This window comes from Bos indicus, chromosome 10 (assembly GCF_029378745.1).
Source record: "Bos indicus isolate NIAB-ARS_2022 breed Sahiwal x Tharparkar chromosome 10, NIAB-ARS_B.indTharparkar_mat_pri_1.0, whole genome shotgun sequence".
NCBI classification, from domain to species: domain Eukaryota; kingdom Metazoa; phylum Chordata; class Mammalia; order Artiodactyla; family Bovidae; genus Bos; species Bos indicus.
In genome coordinates, this window is record NC_091769.1 from 78553182 (window position 1) to 78571963 (window position 18782).

General features: G+C 36.7%; 1 protein-coding gene across 10 annotated transcripts in view; it reads left to right on the plus strand.

Annotated features, from left to right (window-relative positions):
* GPHN (gephyrin) overlaps positions 1-18782 on the plus strand; it is a 538037-nt gene that overhangs the window by 182925 nt on the left and 336330 nt on the right. For all 10 annotated transcript variants that reach the window (XM_019969080.2, XM_070796736.1, XM_070796738.1 and 7 more), the window contains one exon: positions 15712-15769. In XM_019969080.2, the coding sequence (XP_019824639.2) occupies positions 15712-15769 (58 nt within the window). The remainder of the gene's footprint in view (positions 1-15711; positions 15770-18782) is intronic.

Here is an 18782-nt window from a genome sequence, read left to right on the forward strand (position 1 = left end):
TCCAGTATCTGTTGAGATGGTTTTATGTTTTTTAATTTACATTGAACCCTACTCCAGAGATGAACCTTACTTGGACAAGTTATTCAGTGTGTTATTTATTTAATACACTGCTAGAGTCTATTTAAGATTTTTACCTCTAAACTACTTTGTGTTCTAAACTTTTTTTCGTATTCTAAACTTTTTGCTGTATTCTATTCAGTACACAGTATGGTGGCTTTGTGTATTTAGGTGCTCATTATTTTTTTTTAATAAATGAAACTTTGTTACTTTTTAAATTAGTATGTTGGAAAGACAGACTAGGGCGTAACTAATAGACCTTCATCTGTATCAGAATCCATGATAAATATGTTGTAGATACTTCTAAGAAAATGTTTTGTCATTTTCTGTTTGACTTCTCTATTCCTCTAGTGCAGAGTCTCTCAGTCTCAGCTTTATTGTCATTTTGGGCTAGCTAATTGCCATGGGCGGCTCTCTTGTGCCTGGTAGGATGTTAAGTAACACCTCTGGTCTCTCTCTCCCTGCTGGATGCCAGTACTACCATCGAAGCTATAACTAATGAACATGTATCTAGACATTGCCAAGTGTCCCAGGGAGCAAAACCACTGCCAGTTGAGAGCCATTCTGGCGGTTTTGGCAGATTTTTTTTTTTTTTTCAACAGAGAATAAGAATGTAGATAAGGCAATTAAAATTATAATCTTGTTGAAAGTACCTTTGGTATTTTTTTTTTTCTTTTAGTGTTTTACTGAATTTTACAAATGCATGTTGCTGGACTGAAAAATGCTATAGAGATATGCTCCTTCAGTGCTATAAATTTATAACTTCAATAGCGTATAATGTGTGAGGTAAGTTGTCAGAAAGTTGAATTAGCTTTGGCAGTATGCCTGGATGAACCACTTAGCAGGGAGCAGGGAAAACACAGAAATAAAAATAGAAAATGAACAAGTTCCATCCTTAATTGTTCATCTTTCTCAATGCAAAATATCTCCATATTATTTATTTAATTTATATATAAAATTGGCATACAAGAATGCTAAATACTGAATGTAGTACCTTTTTAAAAAATTAGAAATTTTCCTACTAAGTAATTTATAATGTGTGGTAAAAATAACATACATATTGGAAACATTAACAAAAATGATATATATGATTACATGACAAGTGAATTGGGATTACCAGTGAATATTTAAAGTCTGTAGAGGAAGGAGATCATCTTTTCTTGGAATGGTGTTTTTCCAAGTTTTCACTCAGAGCATTTTGCTTTTACTCTGCACTTTCTCTAAAAATCAGACTGTCTTTGTACAATTAGTCTCCTCATTCAAGTTATGACCAGAGTTTAGTTTAGTTTAGTTTCATGGACCTGAAGTTGGGGTATTCTCCAGCTACAGGTTCTTCTGTCTACAAGTTTCCAGTCAATAATATGGGTTAATACAGTACTATGAATTCTATTAACCCCACTGCAATTAACTTGCAAGTGAAATAAACTATTTTACTGTTGAAAACCATAATTTGTAGACAGACCTTTCTTCCTGGTAGTCCTGTTGTTTTTTTTATAGTGTTGCTTGAGAAGGAAGAACAGATATGTTAGAGGTAAGAACAACAGAAAAGTTTGAAAGATAATTGCTGGTTAATGTGAAAAATAAAAACAGTGAAAAGAACAGCTGCAGCTCAGCTTAACTGAATCTTCTACTCTTACTCCTGGCAAACATTCAAAAAGAAATTGGATTTTTCCTCCATATATACAACGTTTTTTGTTTGTATTGTTGTTCTTTTTTATTTTTTAATTTTATTTTATTTTTAAACTTTACAAATTGTATTAGTTTTGCCAAATATCAAAATGAATAATTTTTATTTTTCATTGAAATAATACATTCACATGTTTTTAAAAAATCAAACAATGCTAAAATAACTTATAACAACAATGAAAACCAGCTACCTGCTTTTATCCTGCTGTTTCCAGAAGCAACCAGTTTCTTGCAGTTGTTTCTTCTGATATTTGCATACATATTTCATAAAGTGCCCTTTGCTGTATCTATTTTAGACATTATATGTTTGTTTTCTGTGGCTGCCATAATAGATGATTGTAAATGGCTTGAAACAGCACATGCTTGTTATCTTACAGTTCTATAATTTAGAAATCCCATACAGGATCTCGACCGCACAACAGTAGTACAGCATCTCACTTAGGCTGAGATCAACATGTGGGCAGGACTACATTCCTTTCTGGAGACTGAAGGGGAGAATTCTTTTCCTTGCTTTTTCCAGCTCTTGGTGGCCACCTTCTTACCAGGGCTCATCATCCCTTCCAGTTTAAAAGCAAGCAACATCAGGAATCCTAGTCTTCACATTACTATCTCTACCGTGAACTTCCTGATGTTCAAGCTGGTTTTAGAAAAGGAAGAGGAACCAGATCAAATTGCCAACATCTGCTGGATCATGGAAAAAGCAAGAGAGTTCCAGAAAAACATCTATTTCTGCTTTATTGACTATGTCAAAGCCTTTGACTGTGTGGATCACAATAAACTGTGGAAAATTCTGAAAGAGATGGGAATACCAGACCACATGACCTGCCTCTTGAGAAACCTATATGCAGGTCAGGAAGCAACAGTTAGAACTGGACATGGAACAACAGACTTGTTCCAAATAGGAAAAGGAGTACATCAAGGCTGTATATTGTCAGCCTGTTTATTTAACTTCTATGCAGAGTACATCATGAGAAACGCTGGACTGGAAGTAACACAAGCTGGAATCAAGATTGCTGGGAGAAATATCAATCACCTCAGATATGCAGATGACACCACCCTTATGGCAGAAAGTGAAGAGGAACTCAAAAGCCTCTTGATGAAAGTGAAAGTGGAGAGTGAAAAAGTTGGCTTAAAGCTCAACATTCAGAAAACGAAGATCATGGCATCCGGTCCCACTACTTCATGGGAAATAGATGGGGAAACAGTGGAAACAGTGTCAGACTTTATTTTTCTGGGCTCCAAAATCACTAGAGATGATGACTGCAGCCATGAAATTAAAAGACGCTTACTCCTTGGAAGGAAAGTTATGACCAACCTAGATAGCATATTGAAAAGCAGAGACATTACTTTGCCAACAAAGGTCTGTCTAGTCAAGGCTATGGTTTTTCCTGTGGTCATGTATGGATGTGAGAGTTGGACTGTGAAGAAGGCTGAGCGCCGAAGAATTGATGCTTTTGAACTGTGGTGTTGGAGAAGACTCTTGAGAGTCCCTTGGACTGCAAAGAGATCCAACCAGTCCATTCTGAAGGAGATCAGCCCTGGGATCTCTTTGCAAGGAATGATGCTAAAGCTGAAACTCCAGTACTTTGGCCACCTCATGCGAAGAGTTGACTCATTGGAAAAGACTCTGATGCTGGGAGGGATTGGGGGCAGGAGGAGAAGGGGACGACAGAGGATGAGATGGCTGGATGGCATCACTGATTTGATGGACGTGAGTCTGAGTGAACTCCGGGAGTTGGTGATGGACAGGGAGGCCTGGCGTGCTGCGATTCATGGGGTTGCAAAGAGTTGGACACGACTGAGCGATTGATCTGATCTGATCTGTAATTTTACATTGAGAATCAACAAGATAATCCAGAATAAATTCCCTATTTTAAAGTCAGCTGATTAACTTTATTCCATCTGCAGGTTTAATTTGACTCTGCCAGATACCCTGGGCTTCCTTGATGGCTCAGTGGTAAAGAATCCACCTGCTAATGCAGGAGAATCAGGTTCAGTCCCTGGGTCAGGAAGATCGCTGGGAGGAGGAAATGGCAACTCACTCTAGTATTCTTGCCTGGAGAATTCCATGGACAGAGGAGCCTGGTGGGCTACAGTCCATGTAGTCGCAAAGAGTCAGACATTTCTTAGTGACTAAATAACAACAACAACCATACAGCCTAACATATTCACAGGGGCGTTATCCTGCCTACTATACCTTCCCAGTATGATTTGTTGCTGTTCAGTCGCTAAGTTGTGTCTGACTCTGCAACCCCATGGACTGCAGCACGCTAGGCTCTCTGTCCTCCACTATCTCCCAGAGTTTGCTCAAATTTGTATCCTTTGAGTCATGATGTTATCCAACCATCTCATCCTCTATCACCCTCTTCTCCTCCTGCCCTCAATCTTTCCCAGCATAAGGGTCCTTTTAAGTGAGTTGGCTCTTCACATCAGGTAGCCAAAGTATTGAAGCTTCAGCTTCAACATCAGTCCTTCCAGTGAATAGTCAAGGTTGATTTCCTTTAGGATTGACTGGTTTGATCACCCTACAGTCCAAGTGACTCTCAAGAGTCTTTTTCAGCACCATAATTCAAAAGCATCAATTGTTTGATGCTCAGCCTTCTTTATGGTCCAGACCTTGGCTACATTTTTTCAGTTCTTCCTACAGCTCAGTGAAGTCCCTCTCAATACTCTTTTCCACTTTTTCAAACTCATCAAATAACTTGACTTCTGCTTTTTACCTGGAGATCTTTCTCCTCTTCCTTCACCATCAGAGTAAGTTTGTTTACCTGTACTGAAGACTGAGAGTCTTCATATATAAGCCATCTGCTAGCTTAAAATTGTCCACCTTCTGTAGTACCTTGTACCTACAGTTCCTCAGTATTTGAGGATTTCTAATATGAATCACCTTGTTGTTGGTATTTCCTTCTGGAGGTACTTAGGTAATGCCTGCGTGCATGCTAAGTCGCTTCAGTCATGTCTGACTTTGCAACCCAGTGGACTATAGCCTGCCAGGCTTCTCTGTCCATGGGATTCTCCAGGCAAGAATACTGGAGTGGGTTGCCATGCCCTCTCCAGGGGATCTTCCTAACTGGGGGTCAAACCTGTGTCTCTTACGTCTTCTACATTGTCAAGCAGGTTCTTTACCACTAATGCTCCTTGGAAGCCCAGGTAATACCTAGGGTAAAAGCATACAGTTGATCTTTATCTGAACCTGGGATAACATTGGAGTAGGAAAGAAAGGTAAAGTAAAGGCAAAGAAGGAAAGGAGGCAGGAGAGATAAAGTCAGGTTACTTTCAGCCTGGACCAAGTGATATAGAAATGTACAATCTCACTTATTTAAATTCAGTGTTGATAAAAATGTCATTAAATTAGAGAAAAATTTGAATTATAAGTTTTTGCTCATTTTTAGAATAGCTTTAGTACTTTGAATATATACAATTACTCAGAATTAATATCAGGCCTTAGTTTAAGTTATGACTTTCTCAGAGCTTAACTGGCACCACTCAATCTTGTGTATGCTAACACATCATCCTGGTGTTTTGGTTTTCCTCATAGATCTTATTGGATTGAAATCTTCTTATTTATTTGTTTATTTATACCTGTATGCCTGGTAAAAGTAAGATCCATAAGTATAAATACCAGATTTGTTTTGTTCACTGCCTTTTCTCTCATACGTGGAACATGCCTAGCATATAATATGTACTCAGTAAGTATGTATTTTTTTTTTCCCTTGTCTCTTTTGTCTTTTTTTTTTTTCTAATTTTATTTTATTTTTAAACTTTACATAATTGTATTAGTTTTGCCAAATATCAAAATGAATCCGCCACAGGTATACATGTGTTCCCCATCCCGAACCCTCCTCCCTCCTCCCTCCCCATACCATCCCTCTGGGCCGTCCCAGTGCACCAGCCCCAAGCATCCAGCATCATGCATCGAACCTGGACTGGCAACTCGTTTCCTACATGATATTTTACATGTTTCAATGCCATTCTCCCAAATCTTCCCACCCTCTCCCTTTCCCACAGAGTCCATAAGACTGTTCTATACATCAGTGTCTCTTTTGCTGTCTCGTACACCGGGTTATTGTTACCATCTTTCTAAATTCCATGTATATGCGTTAGTATACTCTATTTATGTTTTTCCTTCTGGCTTACTTCACTCTGTAATAGGCTCCAGTTTCATCCACCTCATTAGAACTGATTCAAATGTATTCTTTTTAATGGCTGAGTAATACTCCATTGTGTATATGTACCACAGCTTTCTTATCCATTCATCTGCTGATGGACATCTAGGTTGCTTCCATGTCTTGGCTATTATAAACAGTGCTGCGATGAACATTGGGGTACACGTGTATTAAGTATGTATTGAATCAACGAACAAAAGTGTTTGGGCATTTTATTTTAGCAAATAGATTAACAGAATTTTAGTAGCATTATCAAAAGAATCTTTGTAAATAAGGCTTTAAGAGACTCACAGATGTTTCTGTTTTAGATAATTTAAATTCTGCTCTCCAGTCTCATTTAATTATGGATTATACACTTTGCATATCAGCAAGAGATTAATTTATGTTAGTCCTAGGCAAATTATCATATGATCTATGAGTTCTTTGTGTTTACTGTAACTGTATTATGTGAAATACATGCAATGAAATTTCACTTGTGTTTATTAAATATAAGATTATAAAACATTAAACTGCAAATAAGGGCAACAGCATTCTTATAAATAAAGGCTTGAACACATATACTAAGTACTACTGGTCAGGTCAAATTGTTAAAGATCTTAAAAGATTTTCTAAGTTCTTTCTAAATTTATTTATCTTTTAATTTGTAAGTCATTATAACAAAACTTGTTGTATCCCAGTGATCATCTGTATGAGTTGTTTGAATTTAAGAATACATTTAAGTTAATATTCTTAATGATAATTTAATTTTCTAATATTTACATGAACTGAAGTCTAAAGTGCATTCTCTGTCTTTCAGTTTTAGTTCAGTTGCTCAATCGTGTCCAACTCTTTGTGACCTCATGGACTGCAGCACGCCAAGCTTCCCTGTCCATCACCAACTCCTGGAGCCTATTCAAACTCATGTCCATCCTGTCAGTGATGCCATCCAACCATCTCACCCTCTATTGTCCCCTTCTCCCACCTTCAATCTTTCCCAGCATCAGAGTCTTTTCCAATGAGTCGGTTCTTTGTATCAGATGGCCAAAGTATTGGAGTTTCAGCTTCAGCATCAGTCCTTCCAATGAATATTCAGGACTGATTTCCTTTAGGATAGACTGGTTGGATCTCCTTGCAGTCCAAGGGACTCTCAAGAGTCTTCTCTAACACCACAGTTCAAAGGCATAAATTCTTTAGCACTTAGCTTTCTTTATGGTCCAACTCTCACATCCATACATGACTACTGTCTTTAGAATAACATTTATATATGAAAACAATTCTAAGATACATATTATCTGACACAGACAAGTATGTGTGCTAAATCACTTCAGCTGTGTTTGACTCTGTGACACTATGGACTGTAGCCCGCCAGGCTCCTCTCTCCATGGGGGTTCTCCAGGCAAGAATACTGGAGAGAGTTGCCGTGCCCTCCTCCAAGGGGTCTTCCTGACAGGAATCAATCCCACGTCTCTTAAGTCTCCTGCATTGGCAAATGGTTTCTTTTACCACTAGCACCATCTGGGGGAAAAGGTCTGGGCATTGAAATGAGATAGATGTAGGTAAATGACACTTTTCTCCTTGTTAGCTGTCTGTAGTGTTAGTTGCTCAGTCTTGCCCGAGTCTTTGCAACCTCATGGACTGCAGCCTACCAGGCTCCTCTGTCCATGAGATTATATCCCTAAGCAAATTAACCTTCCTGAACCATACATGGAGACTGGACTGAGACAGTATATGTAAAAATGCCTAGTATAATGTTTATTATAAATTCTCTATAAATTCTAGTTTTTTTCCTTCCTTGATGAAGTTGGAACAGAAACTCTTCTCATTTACCAAAATAATGGAGAAGAATAATGAGATTAAAAAATATCCATTTAAGCCTAGTGAACTTGGCTGTTATTCATAAATATTAAAGAGGGGAGTTTCTAATCAAAGGCTTTTAGGCATCAAACTTTGAGCATCTTTTATAAAGGTACCTCATTTATTTTTAAGTCATTTTGGCCTAGTCTTTTCCCCCATAGCCTCATGCTCCTTCCCAGTCTCCAGTAACCCTGTACTGTTGTAGGGCCATACCACAGGACAGGCAGAGCTCACATAGCCTCTTAATGTATATTGGGATGCAGGCAGTGATAGTCTGGCCACTGTCAGAGATCAAGGTTTCTTCTGATATCCATTCTAAGTAAATACTACCCACCATGCTATGTGCAGACACTCACCCAGGTCTGAATAAACTCTGCATCCATACCTCAGCTCTTTTCAGTTGCCACAACCCTCAATCCAGTGTGTGACTGTGACATAAAAGTAAGTGAAGCTGAAGCATTGGCTCAGCTCAGGCTGGGGTACATGCTGGGGCTATTGTGGGCAACTGGGTAGCCACTTGTGCAGTCCTAATTATCCCTCTCTGTTCTGCTGTGGGAGCAGTGAACCATGAGTGAGGTCCATGCTGAGTACAGCCTTCCTGTTAGTCCCAACAGAGCTCAAGATGCCAAGGAGTTACCTGTGTCAGATCCCAGGGCTGGGACACCCAATATGTGGCTGGAACCACTTCCTTTTCAGGAAGACTCTCCACTCCTGTAATCTCCCTTTTCCTCCAAGTCGCCTTCCAGGGACACAAGGCCTGATCTGATCACTTCTCCTGCTATGTGATTTCTTGTGGATCTGTCTTACAGCCTTGGTTGTATAGGAGTCTTTATAGCAGTTTTTATTAGTTTTTAGTGAAGATTTTTCCTTATGTAGAATTTTTTTTTTTTAATTGGAGTGTACAGTAAAGAATCTGCCTGCAGTACAGGACACGCAGGTTCAAACCCTGGTGAGGAAGCTCCCCTGAGGAAGGAAATAGCAACCTAATCCAATATTCTTATCTGGGAAATCCCAGGTTTTTCCCAGAAGAACCTGGTGGGCCACAGTCCATGAGAACAAAAGAGAGTCCAACATGACTTAGTGACTAAACAACAGTAGTTGATTTACAATGTTACTTTCTATTGTGCAGCAAAGTGAATCAGTTATATATATATATACACACACACACACACATATACATATATATACACAGACACATATATACATGTATACACACATATACATATATATACACAGACACACATATATATGTATACACACATATACATATATATACACAGACACACATATATATGTATACACACACACACACACAAACACACACATATATATATTTCCACTCTTTCTTTGGCATCAGCTGGTTACATCTTTGGCCACCTGATGCAAAGAGCTGACTCATTAGAAAAGACCCTGATGCTGGGAAAGACCAAAGGCAAGCGGAGAAGGGGACAACAGAGGACAAGATGGTTGGATGGTATCACCGACTCAATGGACATGAGTTTCAGCAAACTCTGGGAGATGGTGAAGGACAGGGAAGCCTGGCGTGCTGCAGTCCATGGCATCGCAAAGAGTCAAACATGACTGAGCGACTGAACAACACATGCACTCTTTGAGATTCTTTTCCCATATAGGCTATTAAATGAGTATTGACTGAAAGTCCCTGTACTATACAGTAGGTCCTTATTAGTTATCTGTTTTATATATACTATTATGTGTATGTCCATCCAAATCTAGCAGTTAATCCTTCCCCCCAGCCATTTTACCCCAGTAACCATAAGATTGTTTTCTACATCTGTGGCTGTATTTCTGTTTTGTGGATGCATTTATTTGTGCCATGTTTTAGATTCTATATAATATAAAGTGGTATCATACCATGTTTTCTTTCTGTCATACTTAACTCAGTATGACAGTCTCTGGGTCCAGCCATGTTGTTGCAAATGGCACTGTTTCATTCTTTTTTATGGCTGAATAATATAATATTCCATTGTATATGAAACACATCTTCTTTATTTTTCTGTTGATGGACATTTAAGTTGCTTCCATGTCCTGACTATTTAAAATAGTGTTGTGGTGAACACTGGGGTGCATGTACCTTTTAAAATTATGATTTTCTCCAGGTATATGCCCAGGAGTGGGATTGCTGCATCATATGGTTGCTCTCTTTTTATGTTTTAAGGAACCTCCATACTGTTCTCCATAGTGTTTGTGCCAGTTTACATTCTCATCAACAGTAAAGAAGGTAAAAGAGAAATTAAGGAAACAATACCATTTACCGTCACATGAAAAAGAATGAAATACCTAGGAATAAACCTACCTAAGGAGACAAAAGACCTGTACTTGGAAAACTATAAGATACTGATGAAAACTTTAAGAACAAAATGGCACAGATGGGAGAAATATACCATTTTCTTGAACTGGGAGAATCAATATTGTGAAAACGACTGTACTACCCAAAGCAATCTACAGGCTTAATGCAATCCCTATCAAATTACCAGTGGCATTTTTCACAGATCTAGAACAAAAATATTTTACAATTTGTATGGAAACTCAAAAGACTGTGAATAGCCAAAGCAAAATAGAGTGGAAAGAATTAGATGCCTGACTTCAGTCTATACTACAAAACTACAGTAATCAAAACCATATGGTTTTGGCATAAAAACTAACTTATAGATCAATGGAACAGGATAGCAAGCCCAGAAATAACTCCCCACACTTATGATCTATTAATTTATCACAAAAGAAGCAAAGAATGTACAGTGGAGAAAAGACAGCCTCTTTAATAAGTAATACTTGAAAAACTGGACAGCTTCATATAAAAGAATGAAATTAGAAAACTCCCTAACACCACACACAAAAATAAACTCACAATAGATTAAAGACCTAAATATAAGGCTGGATACTATAAAACTCCTAGAGGAAAACATAGGCAGAACACTCTCTTCCATAAACCAAGATCTGTTTTAACACACCTCCTAGACTAATATAGATGTATTTTTGATGTGTTCATGCAGGATGTTGATTTCCACATCTTCCTACTTCACCATGTTGATCCAGAAGTCTGGAGATACTGCTTTGAAAAAAGATTTTTGCTGAGGATCTTGGTGAAATGTCATATGTCTGATTCCCCTGAACTAATTCATTCGTTCACCAAATGTATGCTGATTTTTCAAACTATAAGTACTCACTATTTGCCAAATATAGAAAGTAATTTAAATATAATCTATACCTTCATTATCTAGTGGAGAATATAGATCTCTAAGCAGATAATTACAATATAGCTATAATGCTGTGAGGAAGGCACTAGTCATAGTAGAGAAGGGGCCTATTTCTGCTTCCAGAGTTTGTATAAGTGTTCTGAAAGTGGTATTTGATTCCTGAATGGTGATTTGAAGTTTTGGGGATGGAGAAGAATATTCAAGATACAGGTAATTGAGAGACATAAAGCAAGGGTTGCATAATGCATTTATGAAACTATTGACAGTTGGGCATGGCTGTAACAAACAGGTATTATGAAGGGGTGACAGGAAATGAAACAAGAAATAGACTTAAGGAGTCAAGTTTATAAAAGGAATTTTTGTCACACTTCTTAAGGTATTGCCCATTTATTAATTAGGATGTGACATGGCAAAAATTACATCGTGGAAAGATAAGGTTTGTACAGCTATGATGAGGATACTCATAAAACCATGGTTAGAAATAATAAAATCTTAAAGTAATAAAGTAAAAATTGAGGAATGAATATTTTCCAGATAAATTATGGCAAATAGAAATATGACTCATTAAATTATGTGAAAGTGAAAGTGAAGTCACTCAGTTGTGTCCAACTCTTTGCGACCCCATGGACCGTAGCCTGCAAGGATCCTCTCTGCATGGGATTTTCCAGGCAAGAATATTGGAGTGGGTTGCCATTTCCTTCTCCATGAGATCTTCCCAACCCAGGGATCTAACCCAGGTCTCCCTCATTGTAGGCAGACAGACGCTTTACCATCTGAGCCACCATGGAATGTTATATAGGGGTTGAGAAAGACAGACATTTAGAAGATTTTTACACTTCTGACATGCACTACTGGGTCAATTAACATTTATCATAACAAAAATTGGGGAAAACTGTAGAAGAGGAAGATATGACTTTGGGAGAAAAATCAAACTATTTTTGAGAAACTTTTTAATTACCTTTAAATATTTCTATTTCTAATGAATTTTAATTTAGATAACCACAGTGGTGTGGTCACTCACCTCGAGCCAGACATCTTTAAGTGTGAAGTCAAGTGGACCTTAGGAAGCATTACTACAAACAAAACTAGTGGAGGTGATAGAATTCCAGCTGAGCTATTTCAAATCCTAAAAGATGATGCTGTTAAAGTGTTGCACTCAATTTGGGGAGCATGTGTATATCTGAATAAAATCTTTAAAAAAAAAATAAATAAATAAATAAAAATAAAAAAAAAAAAAAATATGCCAGCAAATTTGAAAAACTCAGTGATGGCCACAGACAGGGAAAGGTCAGTTTTCATTCCAATCCCAAAGAAAGTTCGACATTTTCTTATATTGTACTACCCTTGAATTCCTGGGTTAAATCCTGGGTTAATTCCTGAGGACTCAAGGAAATATTAAGGCACTGAATCCAACAATGTATTAAAAGGATTATACATGGTGACCAAGTCAGATTACCCCCAGGATTCAAGGGTAGTTCAACATAAGAAAATTAATTACTGTAATATACCACATTAATAGAAAGATTGAAAGGCAAAAAACCAGATGATCATCTCATTTGACACAGAGAAAACATTTAACAAAAATCCAGCATCTCTTCATGGTAAAAACACTCAGAAAACTAGAAATAGAAGGGGATCTACTTAACTTGATAAAAAGCATTTGTGAAAATCCCACAACTGACATCATATTCAATTGTGAAAAATGGAAAGCTTCACCACTGATACTGAACATTGGAAGTTCTAATCAGAGTATTTAGACAAAGGCAGGACATAAAAGGTATCCAGACGGTTGAGTGAGAAGTAAATCTATCTTTATTCATAGATAACATGATCCTGTGTATAGAAAATCCTGGAGAATCCAAAAGAAAGTTACTAGAAATCAATAATCAAGTTCATCAGAGTTGCAGAGTTATAAGATCAACACAGGAAAACCATTTGCTTCTACACATCAGCAGTGAACAATCTGAAGAACAAATTTAAAGCTGTTCCATTTAAAATAGCATCTAAAAATACAGACAGACCTGTAGACCAATAGTGTAAAATTAAGGATCCAGAAATAAACCTGTATCCATGGAAAACTGACTTTAGACAAGGGTGCTGAGTCAAAGCTGTGAGAACAGCTTTGGGAAAGAAATGGTGCTAAATGATTGGATTTCCACATGGAAAAGAATTAACTTAAAATGGTATCTCGTGCCATATACAAAGATTAACTCAATATGGATCAGTACCCTAAATAGAAGCACTAAAATAATAAAACACTTTCAAGAAAATGTAGTAATAAACCTTCAAGACATTGGAGTTGGCAATTGATTCTTATGCATTACACTAGTAAGGTGAGCAATAAAAGAAAAAAGTACATAAACAGGACTTCATCAAAATTAAAAGTTTTGGTGCATCAAAGTCTATTATCAAGAAAATAAAAGACAACCTACAGAATGAGAGAAAATATCTGGAAATAATATCTTAGATACGGGTTTAATATCCAGAATACATAAAAAAAAAAAACTCCTACAGCTCACCAGCAAAAAGAAAACCCAATTAAAAAATTGTCAGAGCACTTGAATTGTTATTTCTTTAGATAAGAGACACAAGTGGCCAATAAGAATACGAAAAGATACTTTATACCCATTGAAAGTGAAAGTGAAGTCGGCTCAGTCGTGTCTGACTCTTTGCAACCCCGTGGACTGTAGCCCACCAGGCTCCTCCATCCATGGGATTCTCCAGGCAAGAATACTGGAGTGGGTTGCCATTTCCTTCTCCAGGGTATCTTCCCAACCCGGGGATCACACCCAGGTCTCCCACATTGCAGCCAGATGCTTTAACCTCTGAGCCACCAGGGAAGCCCTTATACGCATTGCTGCTGCTAAGTCGCTTCAGTCGTGTCCGACTCTGTGCGACCCCATGGACTGCAGCCTACCAGGCTCCTCCGTCCATGGGATTTTCCAGACAAGAGTACTGGAGTGGGTTGCCATTGCCTTCTCCTTTATACCCATTAGGGTAGCCATTAAAAAAAATAGAATAACAAATATTGATGAAGATGTGGATAAATTGGAACCCTCATGCATTCTTGGTGGTAATGTATGAATAAAATCTGTACAGCCACTTCAGAAAACTGTTTGGTGGTCTTTTCAAATGCTCAACTTGGAATTACTATATGATTGAGCAGTTCCACCTCCTAGGTAAATATCCAAAAGAACTGGAGAGAGAGATTCGGATATTGTATGCTAATGTTTATTGCAGTATTGTTTACAGTAGCCAAAAAATTGAAGCAATCTAAGTTTCCATTAACAGATGAATGGATAAATAAATATGGTATATACATACAGTGGAAAATATACGGTCATAAAAAAGGAATGAAGTTCTGATACGGTGCTGCAGTGTGGATGAAGCTTGAAAACAAGGCAGGGTAACATTTTCCAGACACAAAAGGACAAGTATTGTATGATTTCTCTTTGTGAGTTTCCTAGAGTAGTCAAATTCATAAAGACAAAGTTGGTTAGTAGTTACCAGGAAATGGGGGTAGGGGAAAATGAGAAGTTATTCCTTAATGATTATAGAGTTTCTGTTTTTTTTTTTTTTTTTTTTTTTTAAATAGAGTTTCTGTTTATGTAATGGGTAAGTTTTAGAAATAGATAGTACTGATGGTTGCCCATCATTTATCATTTAATTGTACACTTAAAAATGGTTAAAATTTCAAATTACAATATTTACAGTAAAATAAAATTTATTTAATAAGCAAAAAGTAAATTACAATAAAATAAAAGGAAAACAAAAGCTAGTTGATCGTAAATGTGATATTTGTTTCCAGACTTTCAGTTGTACTCTGTTGCTTTGTATGTCTATTCTTATGCCAGCTCCACATTGTCTTGATTATTGTAGCTCTTTAGTAACTTGATATCAGAAAATATAAATCCTCCAACTTTCATCTTTTCAAGATTGATTATTCTGTGTCCCTTAAATTGCCATATGAATTTAAGAATCTGCTTATCAATTTTTGGAAGATAGGACTGCTTATCTTAAGCCCAGTCTGCCATTTCTAGCTGTGAGACTTTCAAAAATTGCTTGTCTCATTTTTTCATAATCCTTATTATAATTTATTAGAGTTAAATGAGAAAAAAAAAAAAACCACGTAAAACCTGACAATTGAGTGTTTGGCATATAGTAAATACTCAGTATACTACTAACTGTAGTATTATTGCTATGACTACCACTGTTACTGCCAATGTAATACTTCCACATATTGACTAGAGTAAATTACTCTACTGCTACTTCTAGCATTGTCCTTTCTTGAGTCAGGAAAGCAGAATGTTGTAAGGAAAATAACATGAAATTTGGAATCAGTCTACCTGAGTGCAGTGCTGTAGCATACTGATGGTATAAGTATTTTAAACCTAGCTGTGTTTCATGATGCCATGAAAACAGAAATGTCAGATACTGTTCTTGATACATCTTAGTTGTGACAGAATCTATTAATCAAAGTGGCAGTTTGAGCATCATAAAAACCATCAATAAGAGAAGCTTAATTATGGTTAAAAATCTAACTTATGTTTCCTCCTTCAGTAGTCATTTATTATCTGTCTTTTTAAACTACTATATGGGAAACCTGAGCACAAAATGGTTGTTTTTCTCCTCCATAGTTACTGGGGTGGGTAATGGGCAATTACTGGTGGCACTCGGCTGCTAATGGCAAAAATAGTCCATATTTTTAATACACTGTTGCTGGTTTTGAGAGTATTTTTTTCTCCTAATTTCAGGTTGGGTGGGACTATATCAGCATACAAGATAGTACCAGATGAAATAGAAGAAATCAAGGTATAGTATGGCATTTTTCACCTCTACAAAAACTTAGTATCTTGGAGGGAAGGTGGGCAACAAATTGTCTTTTCTTTATACTATTGAATCTTTACTTGTGTTGGGATATCATTTAACTCCCAGTTATTCTGTTTGAATTAAAATATGCATATCAGATAATCATCATCAGATTTCATCTACCATCATCAATACATGGTAGGAAAATCAAAAAAGGAACCCTTTCTTGTAAAACTCATTGAAAATTTACTTAAGAAAGCACTGTATATAAGCATTATTGTGCATAAAGTATTTCTTTATCATTTTAATTTCTTTTTCTTACTGTCTCTCACCAGTTGTAAATAATATTAGTCTTCTAATAAATTTTTCTGGCTCCTTTGATAACACAGTAGGCCAATTTCAATTTAAAATTAACAGTACAATAACTGAAAAATTGACCTTACTCTTTGAATATTACAGCATAGTCACATTTTTCTGTCTTTACATCTTACTAAATTCTGTGGATTATTAGTATTCTTGCATAACGTGTGGCCCTTCTCTAAAAGCAGTTTAAAATCTAATGAGAACTGAACTTATTTTCCATGAATAAAATTTAACAACTGGATAGCAGTAGTCAAGGATAAACAAGACTGAGTTACACTGTTAACAATGATATGTAAAGATCTTAACAAATTGTTAACTTTGATTTGATCACACTTTTCTAAATCAATTTCAATAAATTCAAGCTGTTAGTAAATAGTTCTTCAATTGATTACATTATTTTTAAATAAGTTAAATTCATTAATCTTTATGTTATATTCTGTTACTTTCAGTATCTCAGGTGTTTTGTATGGGCAACATCAGGAATTAATACCATGGTTACATTCTAGCAGAAAGTTGGGGAGAAAAGTCAGGCATGTAAAGAGACTCTTTCCAACTTGATATAAATTCATAAAATAGTTTAGCTGGGAAGAACCTTAAGTCTAATCCAGATCCCTCATTTTTCAAAAGATAAAATAGGAATTAATAAAACTGAGCTTGTTGAATTAATTTTTTGTGATGCTTAAAGGTGCTCTTACAATTGCTGCTGCTGCTGCTAAGTCGCTTCAGTCGTGTCCGACTCTGTGCGACCCCATAGACAGCAGCCCACCAGGCTCCTCTGTCCATGGGATTCTCCAGGCAAGAACACTGGAGTGGGTTGCCATTTCCTCCTCCAATGCATGAAAGTGAAAAGTCAAAGTGAAATCGCTCAGTCGTGTCTGACTCCTAGCGACCCCATGGACTGCAGCCTACCAGGCTCCTCCGTCCATGGGATTTTCCAGGCAAGAGTACTGGAGTGGGGTGCCATTGCCTTCTCCAGTTATAATTGCAATATGTGTTAAATGATAAAGGTGAAGAAAATATTCTATGGAATATATAGGTAGGACACTTGTTCAAAAAAGATAATCAGCAAAATCTTTCTAAGAGGTATACTGAGCAAATTGAAATTCTATATAGAAGCAGAGGCATTTGTGAAATCATAAAAAGGAGATAATATGACACCAGATCATAGGGTATAAAATAAAGACTGTTGAGATGTAGGACTGGCAATGAACCTTTATGCCATGTTAAGAAACTGAAAACTATCAAGTGCCATTATGTGATTTTAAGAAAGAAAGTGGCATAATCGGGGTGATGACTTTATTTTGATAAATGAGAGATCTTATTTCAGTGGAGAAGAAAGGTTCCATTTATAAGGAAGGAAACCAGGTTGCAGGAATATAGGCAGTGATTGAGACTTGAACTAAGGCATGGCCATGAGGTTGAAGAAAAACAACTCATATTCAAGAAATATTATTTAAGAAAATAGAATCAACTGTACTTGGTGATTTATTGAATATCTAAGGGAAAGTGGAAAGATTGACTCAGGTTTCTGGCTTGGGAATCTAAGTAGATTGTGTTGCTGTTAATCTAAGGAGGAGAGGAAAAAGGAATGTTTGAGAGCAAGTGGGATAAGTTTTGGACTTACTGAATTTGAGGTTCTTCGTAAGTGACCTTATGTTAATCAGCCTGTAACTCAAAAGAAAGATAATTCCATCTTTCAGTTGATACTGAGATTTTGTCATTATACAAAAGTTAGTTGAGCCATGCTACTAAATGGAATTACCTAAAAGAGTTATATGAAATCTTAGTAGTGGACCAAAATTGTTGCTTTGGGGAAGGTCCATCCTAGAAACAGAGGATAAATATACTCTTTTATTAGTTTAATTAATAAGCAGAAATGTTGCCTATTTTTAGTAGTGACTTTTTCTCTAAAAAAGTAGTTTTTTATTATGATTTTTTTAAATTCTAGAATTATGACAGTTATTCCTGAAGAGATTCCTTGGGGAAAAAAAGCATGATTCATGGATGACATATAATAAGTGATTTTTTTTCCCATCAGTTCCTGTTATTACATCTAAAACAACTTCAGAGAATTTGAGGCCTGAGGCATAAAAAACTGTGAAACTGATTCTTCCTTTCAAAAGTGTTGGAAGAAAAATTGTCATAAAATATCTTGTCAGCATTCTTTGGCAGCATTAGTATTTTCCTTTTGTTTTGTTTAGAGGTAATGTGAAACATCTGGTAGTAGTGTTTATTTTACTTGGCTAATGTATGAGTAATTTAAATCTAAATAGTACAGTTATGTTCAAATTTGAACTATACTCTCCATAGTATACCATGTGTAAATCAATATGCATCTGTAGGAAAGTGAAATGTTACTTTCTTAGTTGTGTCCAGCTCTTTGCAAGGCCACGGACTGTGGCTCACCAGGCTCCTCTGTCCTTGGAATTTTTTAGGCAAGAATACTGGAATAATTACCCATTGCCTTCTCCAAGGGATCTTCCCATCCTAGATCTTCCCAACCCAGGGTTCGAAGTTGCGTCTCCCACATTGCAGGCAGATTCTTTACCATCTGAGCCACCATCTGTATATTTACTCTGAAAAGGATATGATTGGTTGATGAAGCATAATTCAATTTTTGTCAGATGTTGTAGACTTTTACAATGTTTCTAGT